Consider the following 16,717-nt stretch of genomic DNA (forward strand, 5'->3'; position numbering starts at 1 on the left):
TGAAAACAGTAGGCTATGCATAGTACAGTAGTAAATACTACAGGCATAGAAAATTATCAAAACTTCAACAATTTTTTTTTATCCATAAAAGAAATTTTGTACAGTATTTTATAAAAAATCTATAAGAAGGATTTCTTACAGTATTGTTAAAATAAAAGCTACAGTATATATATATATATATATATATATAATATATATATATATATATATATATATATATATTTTATATATATATTTTATATATATATATATATATATATATATATAATTTTATATATATATATATATATATATATATATATATATATATATATATATATATATATATATATATATATATATATATATATATATATAATATATACATACATGCATACATACACACACACAGTGTATATACAGTATATATAGAGCTAGAAAGCTAGAAATGGAGTGAAAAAAAATTGACGGGTAGGTTGCTGTTTGCCGCCATGATGTGTTTCGAAATATACGAATTTCCAATTACACAAGGCCTTTCATCGACCAAATTCTCGCATAATTCGGGACCCTACTGTACAATGGAAGATTTTTCTATCATAAACAATACCACACATGTACCATGATAAACCTATTAAAAATATCAATATCTCATTGAAGTGGACTCCTTTATACAGACTTAAAAGATAGAACATAGATAAAAAATGTTAAATTTATGTTATTACTGTACTTAGGTTCTTATACTAGATATTTTATATGGATGATCACAAAACAACTACCAATTGTGCACATCAAATGATGTGCTCTAGAAATTGAAGGATATACTTACCGGGTCCATGTTAGTATGCTTGAATTTCATTGACAGATAATTTTCAAACCATCCTTGGGTTAACTTTTCATATTCTCCGCAGGACTCCACTGTCTTCAGGATTCGTTGGTATCTGGAAGCTAGAGTTGTTTGCTCTGACAAATCTTCCAAGTCTCCATTGAGATCAGGCATTGGGACCAAAACACCCTCATTATGCTGAAGTTCGTGTGGATTAATCCTTCGCTTTCTATGAAAAGGATAAATCTGTGAGTACCAAGATAAATGTAAATGAATTTTACATATTGATCATCTCTATTCCCTGGTGTTAGTTTCTGAAAAAGTATCACTTGCACTAGAGATATATCAATCATTCCCATTAAAAAAAAAAAAAAAAGCTACATCAATTCATTTATTCAAGAAGACTTACAAATAATCACAAAACTACATTGAGAAGTATATCCAATCTATTCTTGGATTTAAAAGTAATGACGGAATTAAAAATATAAGCTGCTAGTCTGTTCCAAATATGTAGTTTTATGATTGCTATACTTCCTGTAAAAATATCTTTCAGTGCTCTAACGTAAGATTCATTCATTACCTGTCGTTAAAGGACTTTCATTACTGCTGAGGTTTTGACACAATCAAAAGCTTTCTCATAGTCTGTGAAAACGTGTGTGTGTGTGTGTGTGTACGTGTGTGTGCATAAAAATCACAGGGAAACGTGATGCTAAGATGCAAAAAAAAAAAAAAAAAAAAAAATCACAGGGAAAAATAAAATACAAAATATAATATTAAGTCCTGACTAGATTTGTGATACTTCTTCAGAGGACTGGTTTATCAAGCAAGGTCTCTTTGACATTTTAAATGGTGCAGTAAGAGTACGAACATACATACAGATATCTACAAAACAATATTCCCCTTCCAACCAACCTACCTGGCCTATATTTCCAGGTGATTGTGGGAGGAGTGCATACATCATTAGCCAGGGCTTAATCTTATATTTTCTATTTTCATTTTCACACACACAAATCAAACACTAAAGGCAGTACTGTATTTGATGATTTCATGAATATTGCACAAGGATTATATCCTGAAATGCCAGTGCAGCATTTTGAATTATATTTCATAAATACTCTAATTGCAGCGCTAAGGAGTAATGATATATAAAATTTGACAAAATCATATAAAATATAAAATTATGCAAATTAGTTGAGAGCTCGAATACTACTTATCTTACACTCACTATTAAAACTTAAGATATATGAAACTAACTTCTTAGGTCTTGGTATTGAGAAGATATCATGCCAAACATTGAAGAGAGATCGTTGGTAATCCTTTTGTCCAACAGCAGAGGTATCAACATCATTTAAACGGAGGTCTGTTTTGTTACTCCTAGAAAAAATAAGTACTGTATTCAAATTCATCCTTTTTAAACACTGCTTAAAACTAAAAAAAAAAACAGCTAATCTGTTAAAGAAAGCAATAATAATCCAACAAATCTATGAAGAATATTGACATTTTTTTCTTACACCAACATCAAAACAATAAATCTTTAAAATGTATACTCAATATGATAAAAGAATAGAAATACAGTTTTAAAGCAGTCAATTTGAAAATAAAACAAATATACTGTAAGTATTTCTTCATAAAATTCATTGGCCCTTGTTAATTTTACAATTGAATCATGAATAAGTTTCATTTGAACTTAAGCATTATAAAATATTTGTTACTGAAGTGCTGATAAATTAGCTTTCAAACAAGTGGTATTAAGTTCAAACTGAGCATAATTTGGCTGTTCTAATTTTTTCTTATCACTGCTATTTTTCTGTTTATATACAGGTAGTTCTAATTTAAGATAATAAAATTTTCATATAAAAAATACTATTTCGATACTTACCTAGTGACAATTTCCTGCACCGTATCAATTTGGAGTGACAGCATTAAAAAAAAATATATGGATATAAAACTAGCCTACCTGAATGCCTGCACTCAATCAAACCTATTTGACCTTAATAACATCTGCCTTTCGTCCAAGCTTTACTTATTTTGGGATCCACCGGATTGAGGGGAAATTGGGCAAGTGAATATAAAAATACTGGGGAAGTTTTAAGAAGAGTTTCAATCTCATTGTCCAAAAATTCTGGACCAATTATTAGGCCTCTATGTGTTCGAGACTTCACTGTCAGAGAGTACAATACTATTGTTAATACATACCTCAAAAACCAACAAAACACCCACCCTAATGACTTGTACAGCTTGATGGTACAGATCTTCAAATAAGCAGAAAGGCATTGGGGTGATGATCATAGATATCTGCTTGGGGGGGTGGACCTAATGTCACTGATGATCCTGTATGCAGAAGGAATCAATCCTTCAGATGGAATTTCCCTCAACTAGACATCTGCAACTCCCTATGGCAGCTGTGGGGAGCCGCTATGGTAAACCTATTACAACATCCATAACTAACAGGATGATCACCTATTACTCCATGCAACTAGATCAAAAGGCTTGGATTAATGCCAGGCCCAGCAAAAGAAATAAAACAAACCTGTCAAGGAAATTAATCATGGTTCTTCTCTTAGTGACAAATACAGCACTTGTGTACTTGAACCCTCTATTATCCTGATTGCAGAATTCAAAATCTTTGTGAGGAATGAACAGAAACTATACTTTAAAAGCTTATAATAGGCAGAGGCCTCAATAGGAACAACAAAACTGATTTCTCATATCTACATAAGCATTTAAGTCAAACCTATTCAAAGTCTATGGTGAAACTTTACATGTAGATCCTGGCAGTGGTTCTGACAAGTCTCAACAGACAACCTTACAAACCATTCCAAAAATCCTCTATCCAAAACTAAACCAGTAAGATAGTTTTCTAGCTGACTTTGGCCACCTTGAAAAATGTAAGAAAACTTCATGTACTATAAGACATAACTCACACTGAAGACTAAACTTGTTGGACCTCTCCTTTGCCCAGGATTTTGAGACTAAGAAACACACATTGAGGTCCTTCCATCATTATGACAATTCCTTTTGAAATCCTAGACCTGATCTTTTACTTTAAACTTGGGGATTCCTAAAGATTTCCATCCACAAGATTAACACCTTTGGAACCTTACACTCAAGAATTCTCCTAAAAAAAAAAAAAAAAAAAAATATATATATATATATATATATATATATATATATATATATATATATATATATATATATATATATATATATATATATATATATATTTACACATATATATCTGTGGAAAACTACTGTCATCAGGCCAACATAGGATCTTCAGTGGGACTTTGCCCAAATAAAGAATAAAGCCCAGGAGGTTAATACAATGTCAATCTCCATGACTTAATTATGGTACCATATTGAATTATCAGCTATACTAAAGGTAAGAATACGCAGACATCAGTCATACATCACCGCTATACAGTACTTCAAAGCCCCAACTCTAGATATACCTGGATGACTCTTCTCTCAGACTGATAGTCGCAGAGAAGAAAGTCGAGCAGTGGAAGGGTCAGAAAATATCTGATACTTCTCCTTTCCCTTAATCTATCTATCCTCTCTTTGGTATCTATAACAGAATCCAAGGAAATATTAAGACCTACACACACGTGAGTACTTGGGTATCAGTGTTATTGACCTTCGCTATCAACTACAGTATTGCTTTACAAAATAATAAACACGAAGTAAGAATAACACATTATCCCAAGGACCTTGAACAGCCAAAGGTAATACCTCTATTGCAGAATCTGATCTGGTCCAACCTGGTTGGTATCACTTACATCCTAGTAGCCTCAATAAAATTTAGGCATCTTATTGTTAGTGGGTTGTAATAAATGCATATTTTTCATATAAAGACATGTTTTCATATAAAAACTCATTAATCATAAAATTTTCTATTATGGAGCACTGGGTGGCTTAAGCCATCTACACTAGGGGCACTTATTTTTATATTAAATTGCCGCAGCTGGAGAGTCGTTACAGGGAAAAAAAGGCATCATATGACTAATAGGATTGAATCAAATAAAGACAAAACTTTATTCTACTTGGACAACTTCGCTTTTATTATATTTCTATATCATATTAAAGTGGCAATCAGAGATATGGCATAAGATTACTTGAAATTGCAATATGCCCCTAGAAGCCTCTAAAAATACTATAACTGAAAAAACCTACTTCACAAACTGTAGAACAGACATACACCCACGGATATCATTTTCCATCTTGTCACATAATGCCATTAATACTGTGAGGTCTGCTTTCAAGCGCTGTCTTCTGCACACCTCAGAAAGCCTCTGAGCAAGCCTGTGTCAAATTAAGAAAAAAATCATAATCCTACCCAAATATTAGAAAGTTTTATGGCAACAGAAAAATATTTTAAAATAAAAATAGAGAGAGAAATTCATCATCATTATTATTGTATGACTTTTGCCATATAAATGATATTTTAATTATAAAATAAATTTTTGAATATACTTACCCGGTGAATATATAATAGCTGACGCCTCCGGCGGCTCGACAGAAAAACACAAAAACTCGCGAGCGATCGCTATGAAGGTTGCGGGTGTGCCCACCAGCGCCAACTATCGGCCAGATACCGCATATACATGTAAATAGCTCCAATTCTTCTCATCCCGCTGGGTCTCTATCGGGGAGGAAGGGGGGCCTTTAATTTATATATTCACCGGGTAAGTATATTCAAAAATTTATTTTATAATTAGAATATCATTTTTAAATATTTAACTTAGCCGGTGAATATATAATAGCTGATTCACACCCATGGTGGTGGGTAGAGACCAGAGTTAATTAAGTTTACAGTGTATATGCTTAGAGTTTTTGACAGTTATATCATAACAAAACCCAAATATATATAGGTACCTGGTAAGGAAGTTGACTTAGACGATTACTCTGCCTTGTTAGTCTGTCTTCCTCACGAAGCCCAGCGATCCTCTTAGGATGCTGAAAGACTCCCAGGAGCTGAAGTATCAAGGGCTGCAACTCATACAACAGGACCTCATCAAACCCCTAATCTGGGCACTCTCAAGAAATGACATTTGACCACCCGCCAAATCAAAAAGGATGCGAAAGGCTTCTTAGCCTTCCGTACAACCCAATTAAAAAACATTTCAAGAGCAGATTAAAAAGATATTGGAATTAAGGGAATGTAGTGGTAGAACCCTTACCCACTACTGCACTCGCTGTAACGAATGGACCCAGTGTGTAGCAGTCCTCGTAAAGAGTCTGGACATCTTTTAAGTAAAATGACGCGAATACCGACTTGCTTCTCCAAACGGTCGCGTCCATAATACTTTGCAGAGATCTATTTTGCTTAAAGGCCACGGAAGTTGCTATAGCTCTTACTTCGTGCGTCTTAACCTTAAGCAAGCATCGGTCTTTTTCATTCAAGTGAGAATGAGCCTCTCGTATTAAAAATCTGATAAAATATGACAAAGCATTCTTTGACATAGGTAATGATGGTTTCTTAACTGAGCACCATAATGCCTCAGATCCACCTCGTAAGGGCTTAGTACGAGCTAAGTAGAACTTAAGAGCTCTAACTGGACACAGCACTCTTTCAAGTTTGTTGCCTACGATCTCTGACAGGCAAGGTATATCAAAGAACTTAGGCCAAGGACGAGAAGGCAGTTCATTTTTGGCCAGGAAACCAAGTTGAAGTGAACATGTGGCTTTTTCTGTAGAAAAGCCGATGTTCTTACTGAAGGCATGAATTTCACTGACCCTTTTAGCCGAAGCCAAGCACACTAGGAAAAGCGTCTTGAGGGTGAGATCCTTCAGGGAGGCTGAATGTAATGGCTCAAACCTGTCTGACATGAGGAACCTTAGGACCACGTCTAAGTTCCATTCAGGAGTTGCCAAACGACGTTCCTTAAAGGTCTCGAAAGACTTAAGGAGATCTTGGAGATCTTTATTGTTGGAAAGATCTAAGCCTCTATGACGAAAGACCGAAGCCAACATGCTCATGTAGCCCTTAATCGTGGGAGCTGAGAGGGAGCGAACATTTCTCAGATGTAAAAGAAAATCTGCGATTTGGGCTACAGAGGTACTGGAAGAGGACACAGATGCTGACTTGCACCAGTCTCGAAAGACTTCCCACTTCGACTGGTATACTCTGATGGTAGAAGCTCTCCTAGCTCTCGCAATCGCACTGGCTGCCTCCTTCGAAAAGCCTCGAGCTCTTGAGAGTCTCTCGATAGTCTGAAGGCAGTCAGACGAAGCGCGGGGAGGCTTTGATGAACATTCTTTACGTGGGGCTGACGTAAGAGATCTACCCTTAGAGGAAGACTTCTTGGAATGTCTACCAGCCATTGAAGTACCTCGGTGAACCACTCTCTCGCGGGCCAGAGGGGAGCAACCAACGTCAACCTTGTCCCTTCGTGAGAGACGAACTTCTGCAGTACCTTGTTGACTATCTTGAATGGTGGGAATGCATATAAGTCCAGATGAGACCAATCCAGTAGAAACGCGTCTATGTGGATTGCTTCTGGATCTGGGACTGGTGAGCAATAGATTGGTAACCTTTTGGTCAACGAGGTGGCAAAGAGGTCTATGGTGGGTTGACCCCAAGTCGCCCAAAGACTCTTACACACGTCCTTGTGGAGGGTCCATTCCGTGGGTATCACCTGACCCCTCCGACTGAGACAGTCTGCCAAGACGTTCAAGTCCCCCTGGATGAATCTCGTCAACAGGGAGATGCCTCGATTTCTTGACCATATGAGAAGGTCCCTTGCGATCTCGAGCAGCGTGAGGGAGTGTGTGCCTCCTTGCTTGGAGATGTACGCCAAAGCTGTGGTGTTGTCTGAGTTGACCTCTACCACTTTGTTTCGAAGAAAGCTTTCGAATTTCATCAAGGCCAAGTGGACTGCTAATAGCTCCTTGCCGTTGATGTGCATGCTCTTCTGACTTGAGGTCCACAGACCCGAGCATTCCCGACCGTCCAGGGTCGCACCCCAACCCAAATCCGACGCGTCTGAGAACAACACGTGGTTTGGGTTCTTGACTGCTAGGGATAGTCCCTCTCTCAGACTGATATTGCTGTCCCACCCTTTCAGGCATGCCTTTACTGGTTCGGAGACTGGGATTGATACCATCTCTAACGTCTTGTCCTTGTTCCAGTGAGAGGCTAGATGGAACTGGAGAGGCCGAAGGTGTAGTCTCCCTAGCGAGACAAACTGCTCCAGGGATGAGAGAGTCCCTACGAGACTCATCCAACTCCTGACTGAACAAACGTTCTCTTTTCAGCATTATTTGGACTTTGAGCAGGGCTTGTTCTATTCGGGTGGCAGACGGAAAAGCCCGAAAAACTGGACTGCGAATCTCCATCCCCAAATATAGAATAGTCTGGGATGGGATCAGTTGGGACTTTTCTAGGTTGACCAAAAGTCCCAACTCCTTGGCCAGACCCAACGTCCAATGTAGATCCTGCAGACAGCGATGACTGGACGATGCTCTGAGAAGCCAGTCGTCCAAGTACAGGGCTCAAAACTGGTACACCACATTCCTGTAAACAAACCTCAGAAACGGTTGGGAATCCGGGTGTATAGGAATGTGGAAGTATGCATCCTGAAGGTCGAGAGAGACCATCCAGTCGCCTTCCATTAATGCTGTCAAGACAGCTTGGTAGACTTCATCGTGAAGTTTGTCTTGACAATGAACACATTGAGCGCACTTGCCTCTTACGTACTCCTGCAGTGAACGTGGCTGCCAGATCATTGGAGCCATCCCTGATAGTCTTGTTCCTGCAGAGAACGTGGCTGTCAGATTATAGGAGCCATCCCTGATAGCCTTGTTTATGCATGACACAATTGTACAGCAAAACTTCAAACGCTCAAAAAAACTCCTAACAGGAGATGGTCTAGCTCTGAAGCCGACCATAAAATCTTGGAGCGTCTCATGGCCAGGCGCCAGGGAGAGTCTATGAGGTTTGAGAAGTCTATCTGGGCAGAGGCAGGAACTCTCAAGCCGAGAACTTCTCCCGTGTCATACCAGACGCTCGCTCTATAAGCCAGTTTAAAAGGGAGGGAAAGCAAAGGCTGTCTCCCCCAAACTCCTCCTGGTGATCAACCAGTCGCCTAGCAAACGTAAAGCTCTCTTAGAAGAGCGAGAGAGCACTAGCTTAGAAAACAACGGCTTCGAAGTAGCTAGGCCTAGTGTAAACTCTGACGTTTAGGCGAACGAGGAGCAGCAGTTACAAAATGATCCGGACAAAGATCCTTAAAAATCAGCATGAGTTATTTAAAGTCCATAGAGGGCTGAGCAGCTTTTGGCTCCTCTCCGTCTGACAGAGTCCACAAGGGAATATCAGTAGGAGGGGGATCAACAACTTCCTCATCTGACAATTGCCGAGTCTCAAGCAAAGGAGAGACTTGCTGTGGTGGCAATGCTTGACAAGCAGAGTCCACACGCAAAGGAGCATCAGTAGCAGTCAAGGACGATACGTCATGTAACTGCTTAAAGGACTGACCAGCAACAACAACAGGTGCGGGAGGACGCTCGAAGTCAACTCGAGACTGCCTTGACTGCCTAGACTGAGCAGTCAAAACAACTCTTGACTGCGGTGCTTGACGCTCAACGTCAAAACAAGTCAACTTCGCTGGTTGGCGAACGTCCTGAACGTCAACAAGAGCAAGCGGCAGCGGCTGAACATCCACAAGCGGCTGAGAGTCAACACGGGACTGCATCGAGTGAGGCTCTACAAAACGTGATTGACGTGACTTTGTAACGTCAACGTCAACAGGACGAGCAAAGGCTCGTTTGGGCGGCTGACGGCCAGGATCTCGATCAGCTAAGCGGCGAGGATCATCCTGAACCTGCTCAGCAGAATAGTCCTCCATAAGAAGGGCAAGCTTAATCTGCATGTCTTGCAGTACAACCCATTTAGGATCAACGGGAATGGGTGCGGTGAGAGACGAGGGTAACGTCTGTGACTGCAAAACCTTGCCTACACTAAGACTCTCGGAGCCTGTGTTACGCTTCTGTTTAGGCATCGAGCAGTCTTCCGATGACTGCACAGGGTCAGAGCTGTCCCAATGGCTACAACCAGGACGCTGGACCTGTCCTGAAGGGACTGACTTTCGCTTTAAGGGTCTCGAAACCTTGCTTCACGGTTTCTTACGCGATAAGCCTTCGGATGACGAGGAGAAAAACCGTCTCGCTCGTCTTATGGTAGGGGCGGTCTTGACGAGACACGCCTGAAACCATAGAGGGAACGTCTGTTCGTTGGTTAAAGCCTCTCGAACCCATAAGTCCTACGACATTACTTCTCCCTGGGGCATGGGAGCTTGCAAGAGGTCTCGGACTAGGCGAACGACAGGCACGAACAGACGAACCCTCTGTCGCAACACTGGTAACACTTTGCGCAATTATCACTTTATCACTACGATTTTCTGTTTTGCACTTACTTCACTGAAATCAAATTTTTCAATAATTTCACATAAGGCATGAATAAAACTGATTTCTACCTGAAGCACGCAATTCTACCCTACATCAAAAGGTTATAATTGCGAAATAAGTCGTATAATGTAAGCACATTAATACAAGCAAAAAACAGTAAACATATATATCGAATAAAACGGAAATATATAAAGATAAAAGGATCAGTGACTGGGGAGGAGACTAAACACTAGTTCATTCAAAACTACGTTTTCAATCTCTCACCGTACAGTGCCTTGGGACGAGAATAAAAACTAAAAACGTTTTATCCTTTCTCCCCGTACAGAGACTTGGGACGAGAGTAAAAAACTGACTCGAGAACAACGTTACTCGCTTGGGACGAGAATAAAGATCGGAACGTTCTCTCTTCCTCTCTCTCTCTCTCCGTCTCTCTCTCTCTCTCTCTCTCTCTCTCTTGATTTCACACCGAAGAGAAAAGCCCACTCACCTTTCGTCAATAAACAGGTTATTTGACCAAAGGAAAAAAAAAAAAAAAAACTGAAAGGACTAAGAAATTGAAAATTAACAAGTTCCTTTAAATTAGTATTTAAAACATTTCAGTTTGAAAGAAGAATGAACAAAACGTCAGAATCGATTTACTCTTTCTGCAAAGTGAAACCGTGATTCTCTCTTTCTCTATCGTAACGATAGAGCGCAAACTGCGTAGCATAAATAAACCAAACGTTAGTTCATCTTTGAAACAGCACGAAGACTATTCAAAGAAAATCTTTTAAAAAATATCTACTAAAAAATATTCATTTAATAAGTTTTAAATCATTTGCTCTGTAAGAGTTATTAACGATTGTTCCTCTCTCTCGTTGTTTAACTTCGGTTTCCAAGTTAGGACCGCCTACTCTCGGATTAGGGGAAGAATAGGTAAGGCCGCATATAAACAAATCATTAAAATTTATCTTGATGTTTATTATAAATGGAAAGCTAATCGAAGAGGCCTAATAAAGGCGGGTGAGATATAAAATATATAGAGGAAAATCTATAATTAACAACAACAATTTATAACGTGATAAGATAATTGCTAAAAGCCTAAAACACACTTCCGTACTAAGGGAAGGGTCGGCCATTTTGAAAAGTCAAAGAAAGTCCAAAAAAACAATCCAAAGTCATCAACAATTAAATCTATCCAAAAAAGAGTTCAAGATTTAAGTTGAAGATAAAACACCTGCACTGCGAAAGCTCAAACCAAAAGGAAGTACTTCACCAAGACTGTTGAAAAACTCCAGGTTAACAGCGAGTAATGGTACGTCTTGTCGATCAGACCGACAGAGAAGAATTGGAGCTATTTACATGTATATGCGGTATCTGGCCGATAGTTGGCGCTGGTGGGCACACCCGCAACCTTCATAGCGATCGCTCGCGAGTTTTTGTGTTTTTCTGTCGAGCCGCCGGAGGCGTCAGCTATTATATATTCACCGGCTAAGTTAAATATTTAAAAATGGAATTTAGATTGGATTATGTTATATAGCACAGCACTGGGGCCTGTAAGGACATTCAGTGACCAAGTAAAATTGAGGGACACCCATGCATTTGCACTATGAATTAAAAGTTATGAGAGGTTGGACAGCAAGAAAGAAGATAGAAATCAGGAAACGAGGAAGAGTAGAAGGATATAAAGCAAGTGAAGTTAGGGAATGAAGGAATGCTGCAAAGACCCCGAAGTTCCTCCCTAGCTTCTCTTATAAATAATTGAAGGCATTTGAGAAGCACTGACACAATATAACTATTTTTCTTTTCTTTTTTGTCTAAATATCTATTATTGCTATTATTACTTCATTATCTTCAAATCACAAATGAAGTACAGCCAAAACATGAAACACTGAATTTTAATTAAAAAAAAAAAAAATATTTCAATACTTGAGTAATTTGTGCTAATATTTTACAAACTAAACCAAACAAAAAATAAAATTTATTTCTATACTAACCTGATGATCATATTGCTTCTTCTCTAGATACTTGCTTAAACATTTACTTATAAAATTTTAGCATTTTGAATTTTTTTATATTTTTTCTCTTCAATAAACACACGTACCTAGTAAACGAAAGAATATTCTAGCGGTAAATGGTAACTAATGTGGCATTTTCTGTGAAATCTGTTTAGAAGTAGAAATAACCCTATCAGCAGAAGCTATTGATTCATTTACAAGAATGTCATCTATACATGAATTGGATGCTCTTGATTTTTCCCTCTTTACTCAATAGTCTCCAGTGTCCTAGACATAATCCGTGGTGCCGAGTTCACCCCGTATCCCAATCTTGTAAGACAAAATATGTGATCCTTATGATTCACTAGTTAATATAGCCACAATTTTTCGTCAAAGCTCAACAGTAGGTAGCCCAACGTCAAACCCACAATAGACACATTCTCACCTGTCTGTCGCCATATACGTATTGTCTCACTCCATACATCAGTCACGTCATCACCAGTGTGACACTGGACATTCACATTAAGTTTCCTAAATCAAGCATTTGTCTCACCTTATTCTTTGTTGGCTGTTCCACTGCCATTAGAGGAATGATACCAGCCTTAACTACTTCTTTCCACGGAACTAAAATACCTTCGGCAATCCACCTGTCCACTTCCTTCTTCGAAGCCTCTAGCTTTTTATCATAAAAACTTACTTTATTCGTTAATGTCACTAGTTCATTGTTGTTACATAACCACCTGGCTGTCCATTTCTATCCATCAAACATAACATGAAAGTCTGGGTCTTCAATTACAACTGTTGAACAACTGTCATTACTCTAGCCACCTATCTATGCTCAACTTCTTGACTAACTGAAGCAACACCAAGACACCAAAACATAACTTTCATTGGGTCACTATGACACCTCACAATTTGTCAATAACATCAACTCCTAACACCACAACAATGCTATTAACCAGTCGATTCGACACTACAACCCTCACTGTCACACATTTACCGTTCACACCTAGCTCCCCCCAATATGCAACTTTACACTTAATATGACTTCCATCAAAAGCACTGATGTACACCTCTTCTACATTGGAACACAAATTTGGAATGTACCACAGATGTAGAGCAGCTTATATCTGCAAGTTCCTTTACAGGCTCATTACTAATCCAAACATCAATTATAGAAAATGTATCAAAGTGCACATTTTTACATCAAAATGGCAGCTACAGGTGTAGTAGTCTCCCCTTACTCTTGACTGGCCGTATGACCAATTTTATTAGACCTAAAACACCTCACCTGTGTCTATTTACTGTTGATTATCATATGAGGGCCACCACATTGGAAACATTGACCCTTACACTGGAAAGACCTAGCCCTCTTTTCAGGTTTCCTACCACCTCGTCCTCCTCCAATCTAACTGACAGTTACAGCTACCACACAATCTTGTTCTTTAGATGATAAAATCCTAGTATGATTAATCAATTCACTCACTGCATTGTCATCACATTTTGCACTTGCTGTAAAGCAACACTAATATTATCTGGTAAACCCTTACCACATCTTCTATACCAAGCTTATCAAACTTAGCTAAACCGGTCAACCTCCTAATCTCACTAGCATACACATCAAGTCGTTCTCCCGTCCACTTCACTTAAAACAGTTCTCCAAAAGCAGAGAATGGATCATCAGTAAATGCTACTTTCAGTTTTCCTGAATTTCTACTGTAGTTTCATGGTCTTCATCACCCATCTCCAATAAAGTACTAGAGCATCATCCTCCAGAAACAAAGGAATAAAACTGGCAGTCTGATATTTTCTGTAGATTAGCCACTAAAATCCTTTTCTTCAACCATGATACAATGTCCCTTCGCTGGTGAATGACTTAATTATGTCCATTACAATCTCAGACGACATACTTTCTTGGAATAGGCCTGGATACTTTGTAGTTAGACAAACCTTATAAGCTCCCTCAACAGAGTAATGGACAACCTTTGAGTTGCAACTCACCAACCAACGAGGAAAATAGTAGGAAAGGTCCTGCACCACGAATTCACAACCAAGGAGCCCCAGGGCAAACACCCTACCTGACCAGCAGCTACCAGAGAATCCCAACAGGTGAAAATAATCAATCTGACTCCCTAGTCACCGCGGCAGAGTTTGCCAAGTTGAATTACAAAAAAATCCTAAATTCAATTAATCACACAACAATTACAGAAATTGTTTCAACAATTATTTTTCATTGGCTATTCGGAACAACATAGAAAAGGTATATAAACTGTATAAAAACCTATTACACTATTTATAATAGGTTGAAAAATAAGAAAAATGCGGTGTTAATTATTAAACATCGTAGCAGTAAACACTAACCTTGTACTGTGTGTTGGAGGGAACTGAATGACAAGAGCTAATAGCCTTAAAGGACGAAGAGCTGGAGTGTAAAGCTCATTACATATACAAATAACTGGCCTTTGTAATAACATTGCATTGTCTTTCTTCTTCTTTTTAGCTCCTGAATCAGCAGTAGCTTTCCCAGAAAGCAGGTTGACAAGCCAATTAATTGATGGCTGAAAAAGTAAATATAATTGTAAACGTGTACCTTGTGAATTTGAGAACTGTAAGTTGATATATCAAGGATAATGAAACATATTGGGAAACCAGTAAATACAGTATTTAAAATAAATTTTAATCTGATATTTACTCTTTTTTTCACATTCACTCAACACAAAAAAGTATCAAAGCTAATACAGATATGCAAAGTGCTAAATCTAAAAATCTAATGTATATCACATGTAGAAATGTGGCAAAGACCTTAACAACTGACTGGTTTAGGTAACAGTCATACCAGAAGTTGTTAATAATCCAAAAATAAATGCTGTCCTGCCCATAATGACAATCACAGACCCAATATTTCCTTATTAACTACAAACTAACTTAATATTCATGGTTATATAATGCCACATACAGGAATGATTCGCAGTTATGTAACACCAAATACAGAACATTGCCTTAATTTTGAAGACAGAAAGTCATTATTACAAAAAGGATTGAAAATTTTCTTATAGAACAGCATCAATCTCAACTTGATTCTTCCCTGATAATAAATATAACTAAGTATGCTTTGCTGTATTCGTTCTTATATAACCAAATGTTTTTTTTTTTTTTATTCACAATCATTTAAGTGTGTACCTTAACTGAATGAAAGTAAAAGCAGACTAAGACCATACAGAAAAGGGCATACACAGTTACATAACAGGGGAAGATTAATTGAAACAAATTTTTAGATAAGTGAGTTTTCAAGCCCTTGCGTAATACAATACTGTACTGTAATGGCTTTTAGACTTTGATATGAAGGGCCTCCCTATATTTTCTGCTAGATAATTGTGATTAAATACCCAAAAGTAATATCTTATAGAATTCCTGCATTCTCCAGTAAATAATCAAATTTGCGAATATTAAGGCCTGACTAGGGATTAATTCTCAAAATGGAAAGATTTTACACTACAGTAAGCAGGCCTCCCCACTAATAAATAATGCGCAAATGCTACAAAATATTAAAATGATTAATCCAAGGAATTTGTACATCTCAAGAATAATCAAATGAGTGAATGTTAAAGCTTGGAATATTAAAGGACGACTGTTGTCTCAGACATTCAGTTATTTGTGTCATACAATTATCTAGTAGGCAAATTTTTCTCTAGATTCAATTTCACTCAACTATTGAGGAATGTAGCAATTTTCATCATAATTTTTTCAATATAATTTCAACAAATTATTTCAACCAAAAAAATTACCTATTCCATGAATCAATGTACTAAAGCTCATAATAGTAAAGTTTACATGTAGTATAAAAATGGCTAAATGAACAAAATGACACCTGCCACCTGATTATCTATCAATAGTAGGGATGGTATGTGTTACCAGTTATAGGCACTATTGCTAAAAAGCAAACCAATAGCTCCATATAACTCCAGACATCCACTGCTAATTGACATATAGCTTATACAGTATATGAAAAATGTTCCATAATATTTATATCTTTTCATTAAGCAATATAACTTTATACAGCATACTGCATTGTGCTGTAATGGATCTTGGAAAACATAGTATCAACAATGAGCAGAGATGCATAATAAACATTACTCTTTTGTTCAGTGCTTATAGCATCCTGCTTTTCCAACTAGGATTGTATTTTAGCTAGTAATAATAACAACATGAACTGTACAGTTGTTTACTGTTTATATGTTAGAACTCTCTTGTCTTAGTGTCCTATCACAATCACACCAAATAAATTTATATAATGACAAGTGTAATTATTATTACATTAGAAAATGAAGTTTACTACTATCCAAGATCATACATGGCATCAATTCCCAAACAATCAGGCCTACCACTTGTTTCCTCACCTCAAGCAATACATGCCAAATAAAATCGTCTGGTGTGTCAAATTATACAGCTCATTATCTTATTGATATTTTTAGGAGCTATAATACAAGTAAAATATACAAATGGATTAATTCATATTATGTAAAGTTTTCAA

At 37.6% G+C, this 16,717-nt stretch overlaps 2 protein-coding genes across 2 annotated transcripts in view; both read right to left on the reverse strand.

Annotated features, from left to right (window-relative positions):
• Positions 1-16,717, reverse strand: part of LOC137616579 (zinc finger protein OZF-like) — a 243,865-nt gene that overhangs the window by 12,050 nt on the left and 215,098 nt on the right. The gene's annotated exons all lie outside the window — the stretch shown is intronic.
• The window catches only part of LOC137616742 (chromosome transmission fidelity protein 18 homolog), a 120,481-nt gene that overhangs the window by 634 nt on the left and 103,130 nt on the right, over positions 1-16,717 (reverse strand). Inside the window, exons 10-13 of the mRNA XM_068346743.1 lie at positions 14,548-14,744; positions 4,976-5,104; positions 2,057-2,176; positions 806-1,031 (exon numbers count right to left, since the gene is read on the reverse strand). Of these exons, the coding sequence (XP_068202844.1) occupies positions 806-1,031; positions 2,057-2,176; positions 4,976-5,104; positions 14,548-14,744 (672 nt within the window). The remainder of the gene's footprint in view (positions 1-805; positions 1,032-2,056; positions 2,177-4,975; positions 5,105-14,547; positions 14,745-16,717) is intronic.

This window comes from Palaemon carinicauda, chromosome 22 (assembly GCF_036898095.1).
Source record: "Palaemon carinicauda isolate YSFRI2023 chromosome 22, ASM3689809v2, whole genome shotgun sequence".
Lineage (NCBI taxonomy): Eukaryota > Metazoa > Arthropoda > Malacostraca > Decapoda > Palaemonidae > Palaemon > Palaemon carinicauda.